Source organism: Phialemonium atrogriseum (genome assembly GCF_030411735.1).
Source record: "Phialemonium atrogriseum strain 8032-3 unplaced genomic scaffold QBC33scaffold_4, whole genome shotgun sequence".
Classification (NCBI taxonomy): Eukaryota; Fungi; Ascomycota; class Sordariomycetes; order Cephalothecales; family Cephalothecaceae; genus Phialemonium; species Phialemonium atrogriseum.
In genome coordinates this window covers 296855-319459 of record NW_026848141.1, presented here as the reverse complement: position 1 = coordinate 319459, position 22605 = coordinate 296855, and the positions used below count along the sequence as shown (strand labels likewise).

The window sequence follows — 22605 nt, the reverse complement described above, 5'->3', positions numbered from 1 at the left end:
AGATGAGTGGCGGATGGAACACCAGTCAGTAGCTTCTCTGTTGCGCAGCTCAGGCTGGTTCGGTGGCTAATGCGCGAATCACCAGTCGAATCCGATGCTGTATGTGGGGATTTCTGCCCGAGAGCTTTCACTGTTGCATGTCCTGGCGCTGCGAAGCTCTCACACCTACACCTAGCAGTACTCCTCTGTGATCAATGCTGATTCCTTCGCTTCTATCAGGGCGTCTTCACCTACCTGCTCGATAACCTCGGCGTCAAAGATGTCCAGTTCGAAGAGCTCCTTTCCCTCGACGCCTCCTCGCTAGCCGAGCTATACCCCGTCTATGGCGTCATCTTCCTCTTCAAATACCCGACGGACACGCCATACCGGGCCACCGACAAGCCGCTCGACGGCACGTTCGACCACGAGGCATCAGAGAATCTCTTCTTTGCGGCGCAGACCATCCAGAATGCCTGCGGCACGCAGGCGCTGCTGAGCGTGCTGCTCAACAAGACGGACCCGTCGGCGGGCGAGGCCGGATTCGTAGACGTGGGTGCGATGCTAGGAGAGTTCCGCGAATTCACGATGGCGCTGCCGCCCGAGTTCCGGGGCGAGGCGCTCAGCAACTCTGAGCAGATCCGAGATGTGCACAACAGCTTCGCGCGCAGCAGCCCGTTCGTGGACGAGACGCAGCGGCAGGCGGACGAGGGCGAGGACGCGTTCCACTTCATCGCCTACACGCCGGTCAACGGGGTGCTGTACGAGCTGGACGGCCTCCAGCCGGCGCCCATCAGCCACGGGGCGTGCGGGCAGGGCGAGTTCCCGGAAAAGGTCATGGAGGTGCTGCAGCGGCGGGTCGCGAGGTACGACGCCGCCGAGATCAGGTTCAACCTGCTCGCCATGGTGAGGGACCTGCGGGCGCGGGCGCGCGAGCTCGGCGACATGGACCTGCTGGCCAGGGAGGAGAGGAAGCGCAACGACTGGCGGTTCGAAAACGCGCTGCGGAGGCACAACTTTGTCGGCTTCGCAGGAGAGGTTCTCAAGGGCGCCGTGGGCATGAAGCTGGGGGAGGGCGAGGGCGCGTACGACAAATGGGTCGTCCAGGCCAAGGACAAGCTGAAGAAGAGGATAGAGGAGCGCAAAAAGGGCGGCGGCGGTGGAGGTGACGATGTCGAGATGCAGGGGTGAAATAATTCCGCCGCATGAGGGTGCTCTTTTTTCATCCCTTTTTAAACTTGAGTTTTCGAAAAAAAAGTTCTAGAGATATCAGATCACTCAACATGCGCTATCGAACAGCCCTTTGGAGATACGATCCTGTTGGCTCCCGATTTCATCTCCGAGGGTTCATCTCATATAGTAACCATGTCGTCAGTACCAGTGTTACCCTAGGAACACAGACACCTGTTTACAGGTTACGCTAACGACTCCTACTTCTGGGTTTCCATGCCATCTACTCTGCCTCACCTACGTCTATGGCAGATAATCGGAACTTCCAACAGAAACAGTACAATGGAGCGCGGGGTCCGGATGCCGGAGCCAAGAAACCCAGCTCTAGAAAGAAAGGAGCATGGGCTACCCCAGATCTTTCCCAGTCAAGCTTTCTGCAGCTAGAATCGGGGCTGAGTGTCGGCCTTCTACCTGCCCAAAGTGGGATGTTCCAGATGATTAATCAAGTGTTGCAGGGAAAAGGCCCCAGCCAGGAATAGAATGGACGAAGGCAAGTGCAGCCGATGTTTTAATGCCTAGGCAGGACTTTCCCGCGGGACCTGCGCCTTTTCCTGGCCGTTGGCTTGGCAGGTAATGCGAATGTTTCGGCTCAAATGCTTAAACGACATTGAGACTCCAGTCTGTCAGGACTCAGCTCTGCGGAAAATAATCAAAAAGCCACATGATTTTGCCTTATTTCTTCATCCAACCCACCAGGATAATAACGGGATGAAGACTGGGCCTCGAGGAGCAGCTAGAAACGGGTCAAGAAAATGGCGCCAGAAAGGCGGAATGGGACGCTATGGGATGACCCCCGATTTCGCGCAGAGGTCTCTGTTCATTCTTCATAGCTCTCGGGCAATTCGATACCGGGGACGTCAAACCCGCCAGGAGGCGTCCATCCATGTGGGGATGAGGCGCTAGTTGAGGCTAGGTCCTGCGGCTGGAAGCTTCGGTTGCTTCCACGCGACTCCACAGCCCCGGCCGGCCAGCTGGCGGCAAGCCGATTTGGAGCCCTGAAACTAGGCCCGGCACCTGCACTTCCCGTCCCACCAATCGACACCCTGTTTCAGCTCTGACATGGAGGCGTTGCAGGTCCCATCGCATGCCTCCTCGCCTGCGCTTCAATTATCCAGAGGTCACTGCGACTGCTACTGTTTGCGGGCCCACGCTCCTTGACAGAGTCCCAGGCCGACATCTCAGCCATCTTCGGAGAGCTCGAGTACCGCGCTACTCCCCGCTGACCCCTTGTGAACTGTCGATCCTGTCCTCGCTGCAACTTCATCCTTTTTCCGTTCCAGCATGGAAACCCAGACGCCGTCACAGGGGGCTTGTTTCCGTCGTGCCTTCCATGTTTCTCCAGGTTCCGATCTATTTCTCTTTCTTCTATCTCTCGTTTACCGTGTTCTACGTGGGGATTTGTTTTCCCTTTTGTCGTGCCGACTCACGATTACACCATGTGCTGAGCCATCGTCCAGAAAGGCTCTGCCGCACTGGTGATCACCATATTCAAATACCATACATAGTCGGGTCATAGTCCACCTATCCTCGGCGAACGAACTGGAGACAGAACTGTTATGCCCAGTCATCGCGCTTTCACTTACACTGCCACTCATTTCCCACTCTCCAGTCCCGGGCTACCACGCCTTCCCTCAATGGCCGTCGCCTTTGGCACGACCTACCGGAGCTCCCCCATTCCTGTCGATCGAGTTCTTCCTCCCTCTTGTCAGCCTCCAGGCCGGGTCTCAAACGGTCGGCACAGCTGAGCCGTCTTCATCGACTAGAAAAGAGGAAACACCGCAAGGCGCATACTTGTCGCCGCGGATATACTTAATCTGTTCCCCCCAATATTCAGTCGCGCGACAGGCAACACGACCCCATTGGGTCGCATCTTTCTTACCTTCTACTCTACCCTAAATGTCGGCCAACACTACCTTCTCCTTCGGGGGATACAACATCTTCCGGCAAGAGGCTGTCAACCCGCATCCTGAATCTCATGTTCTTGTCAGGAGCAGTCATGCCAGTTACTATGTTGCGATCCTATGCATACTATCACTGGTTTACTTGTTCCACCCGTTCGGCAGGGCCAGTGGCGTCGATGTTCCATTCTACAAGGCTGGAAAGTCGAAATGGATATTTGATGCCGAGAACTTGGTTCGGGATAGTTACAACAAGGTCAACAGTCCCTCCAAACTCCCAAGTCCGCCCGAGCAGAGCAACTTATGGGGCCCATTGGCGACTAACTCCATTCCAGTTTTACGACAGAGTATACAAGATCAAGGCAACAGAAGGCGTCCAGGTTTTGATTCCCCCAAAGTTCCTCGGCGAGCTGAAAAGTTTGCCCGAGGATGTCCTCAGTGCCACCGAGGCAGTGCGCGAGGTCGGTCCTAAGCCTGAATCCCCCCTTTTGCCATGTTGTCCTATCGTTCTTACCGCGTAAGCAGGCCATGTTGAGCAAGTACACTGGATTCTGTCCCGGCCATAACGGCCCACTACTTTCCACTCTCATCCGCACGAAGCTCTCTGCAAACCTTGCACGGCTCGCCCCCAGGTTGAGAGGCGAACTCGAATACATCATGACGACTGAGATATCCGACTGTGAAGACTGGACCCCTGTTAAACTCCAACCCTTCACGCTGCGCGCCGTCGCGCGGATGACCGGCTATGTCTTTGTCGGACCGGCTGTCAACCGCAACGAAAAGTGGATGGACACGTCGGTCAACTACGCCATCCACGTGTTCATTGCCGCCGTCAAGCTGCAGTTCTTCCCCGAATGGATGCGCCCAATCGTGCAGTATCTGGTGTCGGACTTGAGGAGTATCGACAGAGATATTACCCAGGCGAAGAGCATACTGCGACCGATTATCGAACAGCGACTCCGAGATATGGAGTCCCCCGGCTTCGAGGAGAACAAGCCGGATGACTTCATTCAGTGGTTACTCGATACCTTGCCCGAGGAGGATAAGGTGGACATTCAGACTCAGACGGAGTTGCAGTTGATCCTGAGTGCGGCCGCGATTCACACGACAACCAACCTGGCAGCAGAATGTTTATTCGACTTAGCAGCACACACAGAGTGGCAGGAAGAGCTTAGAGAAGAGGCGTTCGAGGTGCTTGAGAATAACGATGGCTGGGCGAAGAGGGAAAGCATGGGCCAGCTGAAGAAGATGGACAGCTTTATTAAGGAGGCCCAGCGGTTAGGGGGCAACGTCAGTAAGTACCTAGAGCCCACATCATGACGTTCAAATCACCCCCTATTATGCCCTGCACAGGGTATTTGGGACAAGCTACTGACACAAACGGCCCTCCAGCTGCCTTCATCCGCAAAGTCATCAAGCCCATCGACCTCTCAGACGGCACCCACCTCCCGCCGGGGACCAAGCTCCTCACGCCGTTGGCGGGCATCTCGCGCGATGAGCGGCTGTACCGGGACGCGGACCGGTTCGACGCTCTCCGGTTCTACCGGATGCGGCAGCGGTCGCCCGAGGACGCGAACCGGCACCAGTTCACGAGCATCGGCGACACCAACATGCACTTTGGCGCGGGCAAGCACGCTTGCCCGGGCCGCTTCTTCGCCGGGAACTCGATCAAGATGATTCTGGCGCACGTGCTGCTCAACTACGACCTGCGGCTCAAGGATGGCGAGGAGAGGCCCAGGCCCGTCATCATGATGATGTCCAAGACGCCGAACCCCGAAGGGCAGGTCCTGTTCAGGAGGAGGAGGCCGGCGGGGTCGGCGGCGTGAGGTTTTTGGCGCGGGGCGTTCGAATGTCTTGAGCTTTTTGTATTAGGACCTTTTGGCGAGACTGCATAGACTGTGGCGTACGGCCATTAGAAGGCTGGTGATAACAAGAGCCTTGCGTAAAGGCGACGGGAGAAGACGGCGAGGATGGGAAAAGGAGAGAGGGAAAACTAATCGATACACCATGGTCCCAGGGCGTCAGGACCTAGAGCTCCCTGGCCGCTACATGGTATGTATATGGACCTAGCTTTTATGTACATACATACGAAAAGGAAAAAAAACGCATGATCGGATTCGGGGTTTGGGTGCTAGGAGGCATTGGTTGGATACTATGAGCGATTAGGATCGGGTTATGGAAGGAGCAGGGACTGATGAAACGGCTGTAAGGAATCTGATGTACACACATATTATGGCCATATCTAGGCCGAGAATTCAATCGATTATCCCTCCACCTCCTTGAGGCCGGCCACCAATCACTGGTTCATTCTTTTCATCCTCACTCGCACTCTCACATGGTCCGGTCGGAAACAAAGGATGGATCTACTCCCTCTTTTCGTGGAGGCAGCCAGTATCCAGCACACCCTCAATGGACATCGCCAGAATTGATACGATGTGCTCCTCGCTCCATCCGGGTCGTGGAGAAAAGAACGCCGGGTATACCGCCGCCCATGTGAGCTGCGGGGCTTCGAGTTGGCGGAGAGTTCGGCTGTGCCGAAAGATTACCCCTGAACGTTTGCCCCTGAGAGTTCGCCCCATGAAAGCCCCTATCTTTCTGCCTTTTTGTCTTCTTTTCAAATGCTTTGATCTAAGCGTGGGAGATGGCGACGCTTAGTGGAAGGTGCTGTCGGACAAGCATATTATGAACACGGAAGGTGTGGATTGTGGGGGCGGGTGGCATGTCGGGTCCAGCTCCAGGCCCGGGGTCTGTCCGGCACATCAACATGTTGCTGTACCTCACCTACCTGGACTCTCGCTTTTTTTGGATCCTAGCGGAGGTCGAGTCTGCAACTCAGGTGCCATGTTTGGTTGAGAGTTCCGAGATTGTTTTGTTTCAATGCATATATTTAGGTAGTTAAGTAGGTAGGTACAAGTAGGGTTTATTGAACTTGTCTATTTGGTCGGAAAGGGAAGCTGCGATGAGCAATCGGCAAATGTGGTTCTTGCCAGTACATAGGCTTCAAATCTGTGCTAGAGAGATCGGTGGGTTGTTATTTACTGCCATAATATCTCTGCCAGTCTGTTACCATCAACCAGTTTTGGTAGTTCATCTTACGGTTCAGAATCATTTTATTGCCCGTGTCAACTCTCGCACTTGTCCCTCCGGTTTATAGCCCACCACTGGGATCATCATCCCTGAGAGGTGCATCGAGGTGACAAGCTGCAAACATGGCGAGCTCCAGTCAGGATCCCGGTTCCGACGACGTTCAACTCGTACCACCCATTCAGCTATCTACTATGCCTAAACCAACCCAACCAACTGTTAACTGCAGACCTGAGCCGGCCACCAAGAGCGATAATTCCATAATCAGTCATGCCTCCCGTAACGATCCCAACCGGGTCAAGTTGGCAAAGAGTGCCGCAAAGCTCCTCAATCCCCCAGGCAAGCAAGTGGCTTTCTCAAGAACATCCCTCAAGGGACAGACAAACTCGATACAGCATGAGCAGCAATCCACCCGGAGCCCCAGGGACACAACCTCTCTGGAGGTCGAACAAGCCTCGAGCGGTAGGGGTCCGCACAGGAGTCGGAGGGCGCGGGACATATTGAGAAGAATACGTCAAAAAAGTATAACCATACCTACTCCAACCCAATATCCGAACGAGGAAATCCTTTGCTAACTCTGTAAATTGTCCAGGGGTTGAGAGTATAGCAATGAAAGAGCAGTTGGTGAGTGAGGACGAGAGAGACGGAGGAAACAAAGGGGGATCCCTGCCCCTCGGTGGGAGATATCTTGTCCGACGACGGCGGATTGAGAAGAGTGACCGAATTCGCCCGGACCGCCGCCTAGGGTCGTTTGCGAACGTCTTCAGGAAATTGAAAATGGCAGTTTTGGAGGACAGCCAAGTTCCATCAGAAGCGCGGACGTCTCTGGTCAACCAAACTGCCAAGTCTGGGTGGATAGAACAAGAACCTGAAAATAACTTGGTATCTTCCCTCCCTGGGAGGGAAGTCCACGGGGGCCATGGATGCAAGATGGAGAGTAAAGCAATAGGCTCCTTGATATTAAACCGTTCATCAGGTGAGTACTGTTGGGGTGGCTCTTGAGCATCATGCGTCTTGACAGACCAGGCCCTCCGCCGTCTCTTGGGTTGCCTTGAATGACTAACAAAACCATAGGGCCTCGGCAGCTCCAGGAATTGAAAGATGACGCGGAGGTGAAGGAGGAGGGTAAGGGAAGGGCTACTTCATTGACCCACTCCATCCAGAGGCTCTTCGATGAGGTCCTCGTGGGATTGCACCGGAGAGCATCCTCGTCCGCGGCGTCCCACTCAGGGCGTCAAGTGCAGGATCCTGGCGAGCCAGGACCAGCTGGGGGCCGGGCTAAGAGTGCTAACAGCAAAGGTGGCAACTGCATAAATGCACTCCGTCACTCATTCCGGAGGATTCTTAAGAAGAGTGGGAGTCAACCCCCGGAAAAGGGCCATTCACTCCACCGAGGCCGGTCGGGCCAAACGGAGCCTATCACTCAATATCGGTGAACCTCCGACCCCAGAATGCACCACTCGGATCTTGTACCTTTTCAGACGGATGATTCGGGATAACTAGGCCCCCGGCACCATGGAGGGCAGTTACTAAAAGAAGTCTACGATGGGGACCCTGGTACGGAAAGTGTTGATGGTTTCTTCGCCTTTCATTTTTGCCAGTAGGCTGGATGCAATGGACGGGTTTTCAAGGGCCGTGTCACACTAATGCACGGAGAGCTGCATAACTAGCCCGATACGTTAAAGGGGAGTGTTTCTTTTGTCTGATAGAACAAGAATTAGACTTATGGTCTGTCGCCTTGGCTTTCCACAAGACATCCAGGAATGCCATCTAAGCATCTTGAGGACTCGAATCAATTATTCATTGTGCAGAGATAGCCGCTCACCGCCAGAATGGTGGCAGCCTGTTTGAAAGGAAGCACGCCTTTCTCGACCAACCAATTGATAGCAAATCATCAAAATGGCAAAAGAAAACAAGATGTCTCAACTGACATCCAATGATCCAACGACAGCCCTGCATTCCCCCACCTCCCCACCCAAACTCGCTCAGTCAACGGATCGGGAATGGGGTAGGGGACATGGGGCTGAAGCCTGCATGTACTGTACCAGCCCGAGACACGGTGGGCAGGACTGGTCGACCGGTGACCAGATCATGATTGTTTTCTGGGAAGTGGTGGACAACGGCGCCGCAGGTCTTCGGGGTTCTGCTCTCGTAAAGAAGAAAAAGAATGATGTTAAAAAGATGCGTTGAAATCCCCCAAGTCCATTGCATCCTCACCCCATTTACCTGCCCTCGGTATATTCCCCACCCCAGACATGGCGAGAGCCGCATCCCATCAGCCCACGTTCTCGAAGGAGTCGATTCGTCCGACCATGGAGTGCCGGCGCTCTGCCTGCGTCGTCTCAGAGGTCACGCCGGGTCCGTTCCCCATCGATGACTCATTTAAACGTGTGATAAGATCGAAATAGCGAAGGGGAAGAAGAACGCAGCAACGCACCCAATGAAGGGGGGGTGGGAGCAAGCGAGGTAATACACAGTTACGTGTTTGCAAGCTAGCGATTCGTAGAAGGTGTTTCCTACCCCCCTTCGTTTTTATCAAAGCTGCACGATTGGACCAAAGTCCCGGGACACGGCAGCACCCCATGCAGTCACGCGCTTTGATGGAGTGCACGTCTCCAGCCTGTCGCCGCTTTAAGGGTATTGGATGCTGGCCGGCTATCCGTAAATGTATATACATCTGTACTCCGTTCAGAGCGGGGATTAGCCGCCATTAGGCCCCATCACTAGGACAGGAGGCTCGGGCCGCGAAGGTGGGGATTGCCTGGGTAAAAAGTATGGAGTACATGCATGTACGTGAAATACACGTGACTTGTACATTTTACTACATACCTAGGTACCTAGGTAACTAGGGGTACTGCTCAGGGGTCATCACATCTCAACTTTGCGGCTCAACGGGACCTCCTTATAATTAAATCCCCGACAGACTACCTATCTCTAAATACCTATTTCATGTGCAACACGATACTAATACAGGTTATTTATGCATGCCAAGAGGGTATCCTGAAACCAGAAGGAAAAGGGAGACACCATAAAACCCAGCATAACGCACAAAACCTTCCGGATCCTAGGAGAAGACCTGACCATCCCAAACATTACAGATCCAAATAGGAGACCTCTAAAACCCCGATGAAGCCCAAAAAAAAAAAAAAAAAAACCCAAGCCCGCTTGCCGCTCTGTGTATACAAACTTAAGATACGTTCGCTGCAGAAACATATGAAATCAAACATTGGAAGTATCCAGAATTGTGCCAGCCTGACCGAGAGGTCGCTAAGTTCGACCGTCTGGACAGCTAGATTAGTGGACAGTCCGCAAGAGTCTGGACAGACGGCGAGACAGTCTTTTCGGAGTGTATCCCGGTTCGCTCTGTGGCTGCGAAGAAACCTCGATAACCGAGTTGAAATTATCCCAACAGGTATCACCGTCTATCACAAGCGAATCCCTCGTGGTAATAGGTCCTTCGAAGGCCTCGACTGGTCGATTGGCCCTGTCGCGAGACCAATAATATAACACATCTTCCTGCCAGCGCCTTAGATTGCGGACCTTGAGCTTTGTTGAAAAAACCGTATAGAGGAGCTCAGCCTCCAATGGAGAGGTGCGGAGTCGGTGCAGGAGCCATCTGTTGATGTAGTCGGACTTATTCTCTCCTGCTGCCTCGACCAGGAGGGTGGAGATGCCGTACTCCTTCATAGACGCTGCTACTAGTTGCGCTCTCGACGGGTCATCCCTTGCAAGCATAGTGGCGGTTTTGAGTGCGCCCTTTGCCGTCAGGGGTTCAGGCTCAAGGATATGACGAGGATTCGATAGGAGGACTGGGAAGCGTGGATCTGCCAGGCCTTCTTCAAGCTCGGGGCCATGCTCTTGATCGATGCTCATCGTGCCGGCAGCCACGAGCACGTCCGTTTCGGAGAAGATGGTGTACTCTTCGTGGTATGGGGCGTTCTTTCGCATCACGCCCATCCTTTTGCACAATTGCATCAGCCGTTCGCACTCCTCCTTTGCCTCCTCCAGCGTGTTCTGCACATCGGCCTCCTCTTCGCCAAAAACCTTCAAGAAGTCGTAGTCATCTTCGTTGATGGCCAACTTGTACAGGGCACAAATTTCGTCTAACCTGCCAGGCTCTTCTACCAAGACTTTCAGGGGCTCAAGCTGACCGTCGTCGTCGGATACAGGGGCTTGAAAATTAGGATTTCCTTCAGCAGCGCGTTGCCGTCCCCGCTTGAGAGACAAGTCCAGGTTATACAATATTGAATCGCGGTGCATAACTAGGTCCATATGATGTTCTCGGGCAAGCTCCCGGTCGCCAACTGCATCGAGAAGACGCCTGTAAAGCGGGTGGATGTCGGCAGGACGATCGGCTGGGATTCCCAACAAGGATGCCCTTGACGGGGGAGCATAGCTGTCTGTATCCGACTCAGAGGGTGACGCATCTTGGGGTCTATTGCCACGAGCGGAAGCCTCCAGATAGCTGAAGAACTGGGCCTCTAGTGTTTCGCGTGAACCCTGCTCTTCATCTAGTTGGATTTCGAGCTCTTCGACTTCGTTCTCCAGGACATGATAGGCAGACCGAATACTTTGCATCTCGTTGAATCGTCGAATTATCAAGTCTGTGGCGAAGGTTAAGCGGTGGCTGCTTGGGAAATGAGGCCGTATAAGGCCCATGAAATGGTTGTCCGTATCGTCCTTCTGCTTCCTCAGTTCCCGTAACTTCGCCCGCTTTTCCGATAATTTCGCCCGGAGCTCTCGGGCCGTATAACGCCGATCCTGTAGTTGGCCCCATAAAGCTTGGAGCATCTCAAGCTTGTCATCCGATCCCCCGTCCTTGTGGCCGTACTTGGCATGCTCCCCGTCACTAGCCCCGTCCTCAACTTCCCAAGACGTGCAATTGGATTCCGAGCCAGTGGGTAAAAGATCGGCAGCCAAGACATTTCCAAGTCGAGCGGTGAGTTCAAAGGGCGGCAGGGTCCGGCTCTGCGTGGGTAATAAGGGCGGGAAGAGACGAGTGCGGGAGTCAGGAAAAGGGCCTCTGCATGGGACGGACGAGTCCGACGAACTAGCAGGCGACCGGTAGGATACGTCCCGAAACATGTTCGAAGCCGGAATGGAGACGTGGGCGATTCCAGTAGCCTGCGTTGTCGAGGATGGGTTCGACCTGAAACCGCTTGCAGTACTACTCGGGTCCGGCGACGTTCCCCCAGGGGAGCTCAACGGTCGACTAATGGGGTTCGCCATGGCCTCGACAGATGGCGGGCTTCCATCACTTGATATAAAAACTATTCGGTTGCGTCTCTGCAACGCGACGAGGTCGCGACAATGGCTGGACCGGCAGTATGTCGCGGGAATGGAGGGCCGAGAGAAGTGTTGCTTTTATCTCTGAGATAACAGTGTTCTGGCTCGGCTGACAATCCGTGCAAACGATGCATGCTTGACTTTGAACGACTCTGATCGCGGTGATGTTTGGGGCAGACGAGATCTAAAATCAGTCTGTCGACGAGGAGGTCAGGTTTCAGCAGGGTCGCCTCAGCTTGCCCGTAGGGCGTAGCAGAGCAACAGCAGATAAAAATACTGTGGGGACTCGCACCGCGCGTGTGTACCCCACAAGGCAGGTGAGCGGAAAGACCCACACCGGGATCCACACCGGGAACCAATCCTGGAAAGTACTTAGCGCAACTACGGCTACAAGGATATGCCTTTTTACATTTCAACCGGGCAGACAGCCGCCCTGCAGTATTTACGCCAAGAAATACCACGCAATGTGCGTACTACCTAGGTAGGTATACTTATAGGTGAAAATGAGAGGTCCGCTGTTTAACTCTTTGCAGCGGTGTCACATATTTGTTCCCGCGTCACACCACCTGGGCACTCAGAGCCCTTGATCGTGACTTCCACCAGGTTCGCGAGGATCCCTGTCGAGGCAAAGACTGCAGGGTCGGGTTTCTCTTGCCGCCCTACCGACATGGGAACGACGCGGGCTGGCAAACGTAAATGGAGTGGGGCTAGAAGCTGAGAATTTCGGGGTGCGAAGAGTCGGGTGCCAAAGTTGTCGCTGGCGCAACGATAGGCTACGTAGGTAAGTTAGCTGATGTCGAGCGTCTGTTGCTGTGCCGATATTTTGCGGCCCAAGATGACTACCTTGGAGGTCGGGCTGTCCTGCTCCTTCTTCTCTCTGCTCCTTCCCTTCGCCCCTTCGCGATCGCTCGCCACGCAGCGTCAACCCGTAACCGGTCCCCACGCTGTATCCCATTTCTCGTGCCGGGACTGCAAGGTGCCTAACCGTGCATACCTACCTAATCAAACCGGGAGAAGTCCTGCCGCAAATAGGAGCGGCGCGGGGACATCACGAGCTCGTGGTCTGCATACAATGACACCCGCCCTCAATTAACCCCGAGTCCAAGCCCGTACGCCTGTGTGCATCAGCGCTGGTTGCTCTGCTATTGTGCAGAGCCGCATCTCGTGACTTTCCAGTTAATAAGAGCACCCAGCAACCTGCCTGGGATAGCCCATCTTGCAGGCCACCCCGCCATCACTTGCATACTGTTCCAGGTTCTTTGCCCCGGGCTCGTTGTTACGCTGCCCCTCCGTCCCTGTCGGGAAACTCGAATCCTGCCCTTGTCCCCCGCCGTCCCACCGTACATGGCCATGAATCAGTCCAGCCATGTCCTCGGAACAAGCCGAAGATCATTGGGAATGGAGTGAAGAGTTCCAGGCATTTTTTAGGCAGTGGACGGATGAGGCCGGCACGTCCAACCAGCTCTCTAGGTACTCCTTTTGCTCAAGGAGTGGCCGCTAACTTGCCATACAGGGGAGCTGCAGTATGAGTGGCGCACTCCTCGAACCGAGGCCGAAATCGACCCGGCCTTCCAGGGACTGTCGCTGAATGACAGCCCCGAAATCCTCGAGCCGGCCTATACTCATACCCCCAGCGAAGGTATGTCCTTTTCCAGGCTTGCGCACCGTTGCGAAACTAACTAAGGGAATGACGTAGCCACATATTATCCATCGACGGTCTCCCAGCCTGGTGACGGGTACTCTGCCTACGATGAACGTGAGCAAGACTACTCTGCTCACGCTGGGTCGCGCCCCTATGGCGATGGCGGTCGCTATTCCCAACCTCAGGGTGGCAGGAACATTGCCCAGGCCCCGAGAGATAAAGGGAAGGGCAAGGCCCATGACACGAAATCATCTAGCAAACACACCGACTCCAAGAGGTCCGGTAAAGAAAAGGAAAGACAGGTGGACAAAAAGGACCCGGGGAAGAAGAGCAAAAAGGTCAAAGAACCCCAGGAGCCCATCACTGGAGATGAGCAAAAAGACCCATTCTACTCAAAACCCAGAGGGCAGGCCGAACCGCTCCGCCGAGATTATACCCGCCACGATGATCACCACCACGGTTCGCCTCTCTGTCCCATTGTTTTGCTATCTCACATATCTGATCCAGTATGCAGCGTCTCGCCCGACGAAAGAGTCATCCCAATGGCCTCCACCAAGTAGCACTGGAGAGGCCTTCAACGAAGCTCCTGGGACCATTGATCCCTCCTACGCCACAGAAGATTCCACAACACTTGCTTACCCTGACAATCCCTATGCAGGAACTGAGGTATACGGGTATGATGAACAAGATCTTCAGGCGGTTATGACCGAAAGTAGCAGAGCTGCATTCTTAGGGCCAGCGAATGCTGGAGGACCATCGACCGAAGGTGGTTTTCTGATATTTTACTCCATGTAGCCTGTGACCATGACTGATCCCGACATCTAGGTGACTACGAGGAAGTGGAGGTGCCTTACGAAGATGGCCGCCTAACGCCGACACAGGCCGACCCGTATCCCCCTATCCTGAAAATTAAGGGGGCGGAAGGGAAATCCGAACCTCTTGATAAACGTGAGTCCTGGAAGCCAATTTCCCTTCAGCTTGTTCGGTGTTCTAACTAAGAACTCCAGGCTTTCGTGTGGAGAGGTCTTCCAAGTTCGCCCCAGGCCTCGTGAGTTGCTCTGTCAAGAAACCGCACCCCCCTCCCCCCCACCCAACCTTTATTCCATGAGTCGATGGTGGAAGGCGGAATGACTATCCATCTAGTTGGTGAACTGACTGGCTGGGATCCCTAGGTCATCAAGATTCTCTGGTCAGAACCACGAAGCGAGAACTCGAAAACCCTCAACACTTACACCGAGGTCGGCCAGGAGCACATGTTTGGTAAACTGGTTTACGTTGGGCTCCGCCGTTTCATAGTCGTCGCCACTGATAAGGGTCACTCCACTTGCGTGTATGCCGCAAATTCATCCATTCCTTGGACCTTGAATCATCACTAATGGCTACTTTCCAGCCCGATCTACACCTACATAGGAAAAGGCTGCAAGAAGAGGGGCGTGAAGCCTGACAAGCATGGCATTATCTACGACATCAAATCTAAGCCCCAGATGCTCCACGGCGAGCCTGAATTGGGTTTCGTTCCTGTCGGCATGAGAATTGAAGCCAGCGGAGAGCGGCTGGCGAGGGAGTCTCGAGTGGATTACTCCAAACTGGTCAACGTTGAGCACAATGTGAGGGTTTTCATCATTGGCCGGATCGATGGCAAACATGTCGAGACCGTCAAAAACGCCGTCGACACCTGTTGGAATCTCAAGATCTCGGCCATGGGCTGAGGGAGACACGGAAGGACGGCAGGTAGGGGGCGTAAACCGCAGCCCCTACCCTCTGCCTTCGACCTTGCTCTCCAAAACCAGGGACGCTGCACCTTATCGGTCTGTCTGTTCCCGACCACGTTTCTTTTCCTTTTTTTCTTTCCGCTCCTGTCCGAACAGGAAGCCGCATTTCCGCACCAGCTCCGCTTGCCATATCCCAAGGAATTGACGGCACCCAGGGAGATGGGAATATACGTTATCCGAGCCGCCTGCCACTGGTGGTCTCGATGAAATCGACAGGTCCAGGCTGGCCATGTTTCGACGAGGAAATCCATCTGACGGATCTCAACACCCTTGACGAGTAACGACTGCAACCTCGCGTTGTCATATTTGCGCAATTTCTCACTCTATCTGCTCTTGCGTTGGGGGGTTTGATCGCACCTGGCTTTGCATTCTGTTTTGGTCGTTTGGCGGAACTGCGCGCCCGGACGAGTGTGTGTCTTTGGCTTCAGATTACGCAAACAGCAACGCTCCCGAAGAGCAATTCGAAGGTTCAATCTGCAGCCAGCACGCCCAACTGGCAGCGTCAGGGTCTACATAGTGTGAAGGGAAGATTGACTTGCTGGATCTCATATTGTTTCCCCTATGCCTGGCACAGCTTTTGTCTGCTATTTACTGGCTAGCTAACGAGTAACGACCTTCATCTCACATCATATCGATTCTAGGATACCTAGTCAAGGACACTCGCTTTTTTCGGATTTCCATAGCGAATACACAACACGTCTGTCGTGTATAAATGAGTGACGAGTGATGAATCCTCGCTGCAATGACAACTTCTTGCTCGGATTTGTAACAAAATCTCAGGAGTGCGACCCCCCCCAACTACCAGTATCAGCATCACCAGCACCGCCCTCTTCGACCCCAAGTCAACCAACAACGTCGACAACCCGTTCTCCTCCATTAGGCCACGTAACCCAATTCCCCCAGCCGAGCCGTATTCACAACCAACCTATAAGACGCAACCCATAACGGAAAATCCCCAACTAATGCAAACCGCCGACATTTCGTCAGGCGGCTAACAGGTACAGGTCAGGTAAGGTATCATTTATTTCCCCAGAACCCCGAAACGCCGAGCCCACAACAGAACTAGGAGAAAAAAGAGAGAGGGAGGGAGAGAGGGAGAAAGCAGGAGGAAGACAGATCAAATCACAAGGCATGTCCCCTCCGCGCATCCTCCTCCGTCAGGCCGCCGTACCGAACCGAGCCGACCGAGCCCGCCGTCCCGGGCCGCCTGATTGACGGCCTCCTGCCGTAGCCCGGGTGCTGGAGCACGGGCGCCCGCGGCGCCGGCTCGGCCGGCACTCCCCTGTACGGGTTGTTGCTGGCGAGGCGGTCGCCGGCAGTAGCAGCAGCAGCAGCAGCTGCCACTGCGACGGGGCTGGCGCGCCGCTCGCCGTCGACCTCGTACATCTCGTAGGCCTCGTCGTAGTAGCGGCGGTCCTTGCCCTTTGCCGCTGCGGGCGCCGTCGCCGTCGACATCGCCTCGTACGGGTCCTGGCCATGCCCGGCCGCCGGGGCTGCTCCGCCGGCGGCGGGGTTGGCTGCGAACTGCGGGTTCGAGTCCTTGGACCTCAGGCTGGCCTCGTCGCCCCCGAGGGCGATGCCGATGCCGATGTCGGCGGCGGCCTGCTGCTCGCGCTCGTGCTGCATCTGCATGAGCTTCTCCTGCGTCGAGGTAGGCCAGTGGGTGAAGGCGGTCGGCTGGCTGCGGAGAGGGTGCTGGCTCTGCTGCTGCTGCTCCTGCTGCTGCACGTTTTGGAGGGCCGGGTCGGGCACCAGGGCCTCGTCCAGCTTCTGGGGGTTCAGCGTCGGCCAGTTCATGGTACTGGGCCCATCGGCAGCGCTGACGGGGCTGTTATACGTGCTCGAGTAGGGGCTGAAGTAGCGCGGGAAGGCGATGTCCGGGGTCTCGGTGGCTGCGCTGACGGGGCTATCCCCCCAGCCGCGCAGCGGCTTTTGGCTCAGGGGCGTCTCAAACATGTCGGGCCCGCTGCCGCTGTGCGGAGTCTTCGGGTGCGGCCACCCCTGGTGGTGGTTGCGCGTCTCCAGCTCGCGCAAGAACGCCCGCCGCTTCCGCTTGCCGTTCCACACAATGCAGGAGCCCGCCAGGACAAGCAGAAACATGATGCCGCCAATGGCGATGCCGACACGCGCCCCTAGGTTGAGGGGCGAGTTGTCCGGCGTGAACGTGTACTGCGGAGTGGGTGAAGGCGTGGTGACATTGACCTTGGTGGTAGAAAAGGGGTCGCCCTCGATGGAGATCCTATCGCCAGGAGCAGGCTTCTGCAGGCAAGCGGCATCCATCATGGTCACAAAGTTTCCCAGATATTCTTGGTTGCCGGCAGCAAGGCATTCGTTGCACCCCTCAACTTGGTCGCGGAACCAACTCTGGCAGAAGTCGTACGGCCCCGCCTCGATGGTGAGGTTGTTCCATTGGATTGCATCCTTCAAGAGGCCGCACGCATGACTGAGAGGGTCAGTTAGTTAAGGGGTCGTGCTGGTAGGGTGTAATATTGGATGGCTGGTAGTCGACTTGCCTCGTGCGACATGGGCTATCGCCAATATCTGGGTTATGCGGTTCGCCAAACAGGCAATAGGATGTGGCGAAGCGGATATTGTCTGTAGAGATTGTCAGTTCTGCGACGGCTGACGGTGCGCGTTCAACGAGTGACGGAGGGAGACCAACACAGCATCCATTGGAGATCTGTCTGGCCATGGGCCGTGTAGTTGCTCGCCGTCTCGCATCGGATGCACTTCTCGAAGACGGCTCCTGCTGGCGAAACTGCGTACGCTGACTGATCGCACGTTATATCTGATGCGGTGGTCGCGTCGGCGACATTCCCGCACTGCACCCCGCAGAAGGAACCGTCGGTGACAAGAACGGAGTTTGAGATCTGCAAAAGTGCCGCAAAAGCGGCGCCAGAGGCTGCGGTCCGCATTCTGAATCTTGGTGATTCAAATGCTCGGTCGGTATCCTCGGGAAGAGGGAAGATCGCCGTGACAAAAAGGGCAGCCTTGGTTGGATTCGTTGGGAACCTCCCTTTTCGACTTGTCGTCGATGGTTGGTTTTCCCCCTCGACACGCTGGATGAACGTCTAGGCTCGCGAGACTGGGCCCGGGTTTGTGGAACAGTGAGACGCCATGGCACTGGGTTTATAACTTAGTGGTCGTCTAGGAGCGAGGAGAAGGGTGTTTGGAATTGTGCTCCGAGTTGAACATTGCAGATTGTTGGTTCCAAATTCTGTGAACTTCGACAGCGACTGGAGGGGAGAGTGGGAGAGCGACAACAGCATTGGGGGCAGGTCACAGCGTGACAGCAGGGGGTGCTCGATGTCCATCGACGGGAGATGGGCCGCTTACCGCTGTGGAAGGTGATAGCTGGGTTGGTGATAGATGGCCTGCATTATCCTGCAGTTGTGGCGCACACAGTCAAGCGGGATTGGCCACTTAGAGCACAAGACTCCCCGTGCTGCCGCCGAGCTAAGCAATTAGCCTGCATGGGTACCCTTGCAAGTCCTCCGGTCACAGGTGGGAAAGTGGCCATTGCCGTCGTCGATTGGCTGCTCCGATGGTGACTCGGCGACTGTAACCCATCTAGATGCATCCTAGTCACATTTGGTCACAGCCGTACCCAGTTTGATAAAGAAACTGGCCATTTCCATCTCATTATTTTCCAAGGAGGAAAACGCTCGATGTGGTCGCTAGTCCAGTTGTGGGTTATGGTTATGTGACGCTGCGCAATCCAAACCAGGAATTCCTCGTTGGGGGCTTTTGTTCCGTCACTGCAAAGCTTGATTGAAGTGCTACTACCTAGAGTGCCGTTAGCCAAGGAGAAATAAGCACCCGATTGACATAGTCAATCGCAAATAAGCTTCCGTTTCTTTAAGTGTTTGGCTGCACCGGGCCACCCCTGCCCTGACGAATCCAATCCACAGCGGTTTTGTCGACCTCCCCAGGAACAGCGTCTAAGACCGAGACGAAGGGCCCGGCCCGATCCGCAGGCACCCCGTCAATCACCGATGTGCGTACGTCTCTTCTATAAGGTAGGCAGAAGAATGCGCCTTGCCTGGCTAGAGTTGATAATGACGCTAGCTGTCTTCCGGTAACCCATTCTTCAATCTATGCTTCAACTCCTTTTAATGACGCAGGGGAATCCCATCAAGCGAACACCCAATTACGTCCTGCACCATCAGGTCTCCCGGTATTGGCAAAAGCTAATCCCTCCAATATCTGACCTTGCTTTTGGTACATGATGAGTTCGCTGTCCTTGATGCCAAACACATTCCGGCGTAAAGTTTGTTGCCTTCTATAACAGCTTACCAACGAAGGCCATCTCGGGGAGGACAAGCAGGTCCAAGTACTCGAAATCCTTGAGGGGTTGCGCAAAGGTAACGATCGGCACGCTTGATGTTGTCGTAAACTTGCCGTAACTGGGGCATGACTTGAAGAGTGGTAGGTGCAGTCCGGGAAGGTGAAGTCCATCCGCTGCCTCTCGGCCAACAAGGCAGAGATGATAGAATCTATCAATTTGATGGAGAGGCCACCCTGAAAAGAAAGCATCTCACATTAGGTATGTTCTGACCACACTGGCATAGATGTGCCCGAGTCAAGCAACGAAACATTTTCATTCTGGGTTAATTAGCCACCCCCTGTGTCTGTTACTCGGATCAAGTATAGAATGATCGACCTTCTTGACAACCAACGGTCATAACGGCACTACCATGGTTGTAGCCCCATGAGATAAACCAGCCACTGTCATTGCACTTCTGGTCATAGAAGGCCCATGTCGCAACACCAATCCCCTCGAACGCCTCATGGCTGATAGTACAGCTATTGAGAAGTTCATTATTGTTCTCCCAGCTTCGAAATTCCAGATGAACTAATGGCGGGGGGGAGCATGTCCTGCAATAAGCAATGTTCAGTAAGGAGAGATCGGGATATCACCAGTTAGACAGGGAATCAACGTACGCCTTAGCAGCTCCAAACCCTCCCAGAAATCACGGCTCTCTTCGACTTGCCGAGGGGCGATATCATTGTCAACAAAGGTGCCGACATCGAACGCCGGCTGTGTCTGCCACCCAACCGGAGTCCCTCCCTCAAGATCCACGTCGTTGTATCCAAAGAAGGCGTACGCATTCTCCACCGTATTTGTCACCACAATGACGACGTAACCATCAGGATTCCACCCTCCATTAACTCGATACCACGGCGGGCCCTGCTGGCAAGGCACGTTCTCGAAATCCGTCTCGTTCGCCGGCTTCCCGTCCTCGCTGGGCACGGTGAAGTCACATACAAATCTCGCGTTTGGGTTGACCCCGTTGAGATTGTCCTCGCCGAGCAAGAAATGGTAGGCGCAGCTTGTGTCTGAGTAACAATATCGGCTGAAATCAGACAGTGTCCAGTCTCCTACTTTTGCGGCGAGGCCAACCGAGAAAAGGACGAGGACGAGAAAGCGTATTGGGGGAGCCATATTGCGAAGAAGTGAGTAGAGTGAAGAAACATCGACATATGCCAAATCTAGTGCTGGATGGCCACGACTAGGCGGAGGAATAGGCAACTTATTATATGTAAGTCATCGGCCGCTGTCGAGGAAGTTGACTACCGGTCAAAGCACCAAACTAGTTGACCTAGTATCAGCAAACAACTCTTGAGTCCAGTCTCAGTAACCAAGGTGCTATGCAGTCTTCCGACTCTCGTTTGCCACCATCTTTAACTCCACCAAAGATACCAGGAGCTATTAGATAGCCGAATAGTAGAACGGGTTGGAGGAGAGGCATAGATCTCGCTCAAACCACGCAAACAAGAGGGATTGTCTTCAGATTATCATTGTGACACGACGGCATATACGATCGCAAGGAGAAAATTGGTTGTGGTTAATGGATCCAGAGACTGTGCCAGTATAACGGAACGAGTGAGTTCCTTTGCCACGTAGAGCGGCATTTTATGGCAAGCCGCATGTGGGTTCAGCAACTCCCTGCTGTTGTTGTGTCACCGATAGAGGCGGATATGGATGCCTGTATGGACGGATCTAGTACGGCAAATGAGATACTATCCAAGCGAGAGAAACACTTCAATGGTGATAAGCGTCGTGCAACTTGGAGGAAGGACCGCAACAGTATCAATCCCGATGCCAAATTTCCGCGGCATCATGGGAGCATAGAGCTGTCGGGCAGAATAAACGCCTGCTGAAAACGCCGGGGCCGATACCTGAGCTGCCGAATTGAGATAAATTTCAACAGCCACATACCCCAAGAGTGGAAGGCAAGCACAATTATCTTGGTAGTTGAGATTGTTGCACACTGGATGGCGGAACAGGAAAGCAGAGGCAAGCCTTGCCCAAAGGAGTCATGCCCCCCAAAAGATGGGGGTTGGTGGCGCAAGCAAGACCGGGAAGGTGCGCAGCACGGCGACCGGGAGGCCGGGGGTATGCATCCGCTTGGCCCCAATATCACTTGCATTACGACCCTGCTTAGCCTACCGAACTACTGATCTCGGAGTGCAAGTTGGGCACAATGTAACACTCTGGGAGATGCGGAAAGCACATCCCTGGATGTGGAAATCTGAATGAACGGCGCGGCGCCGTACTTTCGAGGCATCAAGCTCTCAGGTTTGGTAGTAACAATATAGGGAATATGCATCCGGTAACTAACCGGGGAGAGCGGAGCAGACGGAAATTTCAGCGTCGCACAGGGTGTGATTCAAAGAGTTAAGAGTGATGGATTGGGGGGTGGGGAGGGGGGGAGAGATGATGGCGAGGTTTGGCAACGCAACTAGCAACCAACAGATCCGACCATTGTCCGGAACCTGCGGGCTATGTATGTGCCACATCCCAACCTCAGTAGCAACTGTGTAACCACAGATACCCTCCCCCCTCCCCAACCCTCAACGAGGGAGTATGTGGTCTTGCCAACGCAACTTCTCGTGTGTTTTCCGCATTATCATTACAAGCGAATTGAACGGGTTATGTCGGTGTGATTGGATCTTGATGAAGCTGACGAAAATCCATGTTCAAGCCACGACGGGAATGGTGTTATTTTGCCTAGACTAATAAGCAGGTAGGTAGGTTCCGCTGCATGACCCACGTCTGGACGGGAAGGTGTTTCGTAATTGGCTGGGCCCGGTAAGAACGCTCCATCCCGATGCAGAAGAACCGCCGGCGCGGCAAAATCGAAGCTAGGGTTAAGCTTCAAAGCCGCGCGATTAATCCTTGGCAACTGCTCTTCAGTTGTCCGCGCTGTTCTTTATCCCAGGTAATTTCGTGATGGCAGTATCACTTTCGAATATAAATCTATCCGTAAAGCATGTAAAAGTGAGTTGATCGAAAGTCTGTTAGTGTCCCGTGAGAAACTGGCATCCTGGCTAAGTTGTTTGTCCCACCCACAAATGATTGGCTCAGGGATCAGCATGGGTCTGACAGCGTCTGAGCCCCCATTTGGGCGCTAATCGTCCTTCGCTTCATCAGCCATTCAGCTTCGTCCGCTTTACCCGACTTGCATTGTGCGACTCCTACACGCGCCCTCTATCCAAACAGGGCTCCGCTCTCATTGGACAGGATCCAGGACAGGATTCCCGTCTCCCAAAGAGGGCTGTAACTGGCTCGTTCCTGGACTGGTTCCCCATCCCTCCACCGGGAGCCAAAAGACGGCGAGAATTTGCACATGGGTAGGCTTTAAGGCTCTCGAGCACGGCTTCCTGGTTGCCTTTTGGGATGCTCGGCGGCTGGCTTGGGTGGATGCCCGTG

At 54.5% G+C, this 22605-nt stretch overlaps 7 protein-coding genes across 7 annotated transcripts; 4 read left to right on the top strand and 3 right to left on the bottom strand.

Moving 5' to 3' along the window:
* Positions 1-2: 2 nt before the first annotated feature.
* QBC33DRAFT_445443 (ubiquitin carboxyl-terminal hydrolase) lies at positions 3-1167 on the top strand (the record flags this gene model as incomplete). The annotated part of the gene is made up of 3 exons (XM_060424327.1): positions 3-24; positions 86-99; positions 220-1167. The coding sequence occupies 3 exons, from the start codon at positions 3-5 to the stop codon at positions 1165-1167; spliced, it is 984 nt and encodes a 327-aa protein (XP_060286581.1).
* Positions 1168-2912: 1745 nt separating this feature from the next.
* QBC33DRAFT_263633 (cytochrome P450) lies at positions 2913-5054 on the top strand. The gene is made up of 4 exons (XM_060423119.1): positions 2913-3360; positions 3440-3565; positions 3630-4398; positions 4497-5054. Exons 1-4 carry the CDS (start codon positions 3103-3105, stop codon positions 4928-4930), a joined length of 1587 nt encoding a protein of 528 aa, XP_060286580.1. The 5' UTR covers positions 2913-3102; the 3' UTR covers positions 4931-5054.
* Positions 5055-9260: 4206 nt separating this feature from the next.
* Positions 9261-11716, bottom strand: QBC33DRAFT_527762 (uncharacterized protein). Its single transcript, XM_060427004.1, has one exon. It carries the CDS (start codon positions 11415-11417, stop codon positions 9483-9485), a length of 1935 nt encoding a protein of 644 aa, XP_060286579.1. The 5' UTR covers positions 11418-11716; the 3' UTR covers positions 9261-9482.
* A 1850-nt stretch (positions 11717-13566) lies between these two features.
* QBC33DRAFT_263538 (uncharacterized protein) lies at positions 13567-15180 on the top strand. Its single transcript, XM_060423118.1, has 6 exons — positions 13567-13575; positions 13631-13882; positions 13942-14064; positions 14124-14164; positions 14289-14446; positions 14507-15180. Exons 2-6 carry the CDS (start codon positions 13819-13821, stop codon positions 14823-14825), a joined length of 705 nt encoding a protein of 234 aa, XP_060286578.1. The 5' UTR covers positions 13567-13575; positions 13631-13818; the 3' UTR covers positions 14826-15180.
* Positions 15181-15887: 707 nt separating this feature from the next.
* QBC33DRAFT_263523 (uncharacterized protein) lies at positions 15888-17928 on the bottom strand. Its single transcript, XM_060423117.1, has 3 exons — positions 17551-17928; positions 17402-17483; positions 15888-17331 (listed from the first exon to the last, which is right to left on the bottom strand). The coding sequence occupies exons 1-3, from the start codon at positions 17801-17803 to the stop codon at positions 16011-16013; spliced, it is 1656 nt and encodes a 551-aa protein (XP_060286577.1). The 5' UTR covers positions 17804-17928; the 3' UTR covers positions 15888-16010.
* Positions 17929-18040: 112 nt separating this feature from the next.
* QBC33DRAFT_527756 (uncharacterized protein) lies at positions 18041-18494 on the top strand. The gene has a single exon (XM_060427003.1). The coding sequence runs from the start codon at positions 18212-18214 to the stop codon at positions 18437-18439; it is 228 nt and encodes a 75-aa protein (XP_060286576.1). The 5' UTR covers positions 18041-18211; the 3' UTR covers positions 18440-18494.
* A 528-nt stretch (positions 18495-19022) lies between these two features.
* QBC33DRAFT_512128 (uncharacterized protein) lies at positions 19023-20334 on the bottom strand (the record flags this gene model as incomplete). The annotated part of the gene is made up of 5 exons (XM_060425889.1): positions 19023-19045; positions 19185-19305; positions 19430-19450; positions 19568-19743; positions 19833-20334. 5 exons carry the CDS (start codon positions 20332-20334, stop codon positions 19023-19025), a joined length of 843 nt encoding a protein of 280 aa, XP_060286575.1.
* Between the last annotated feature and the right edge of the window lie 2271 nt (positions 20335-22605).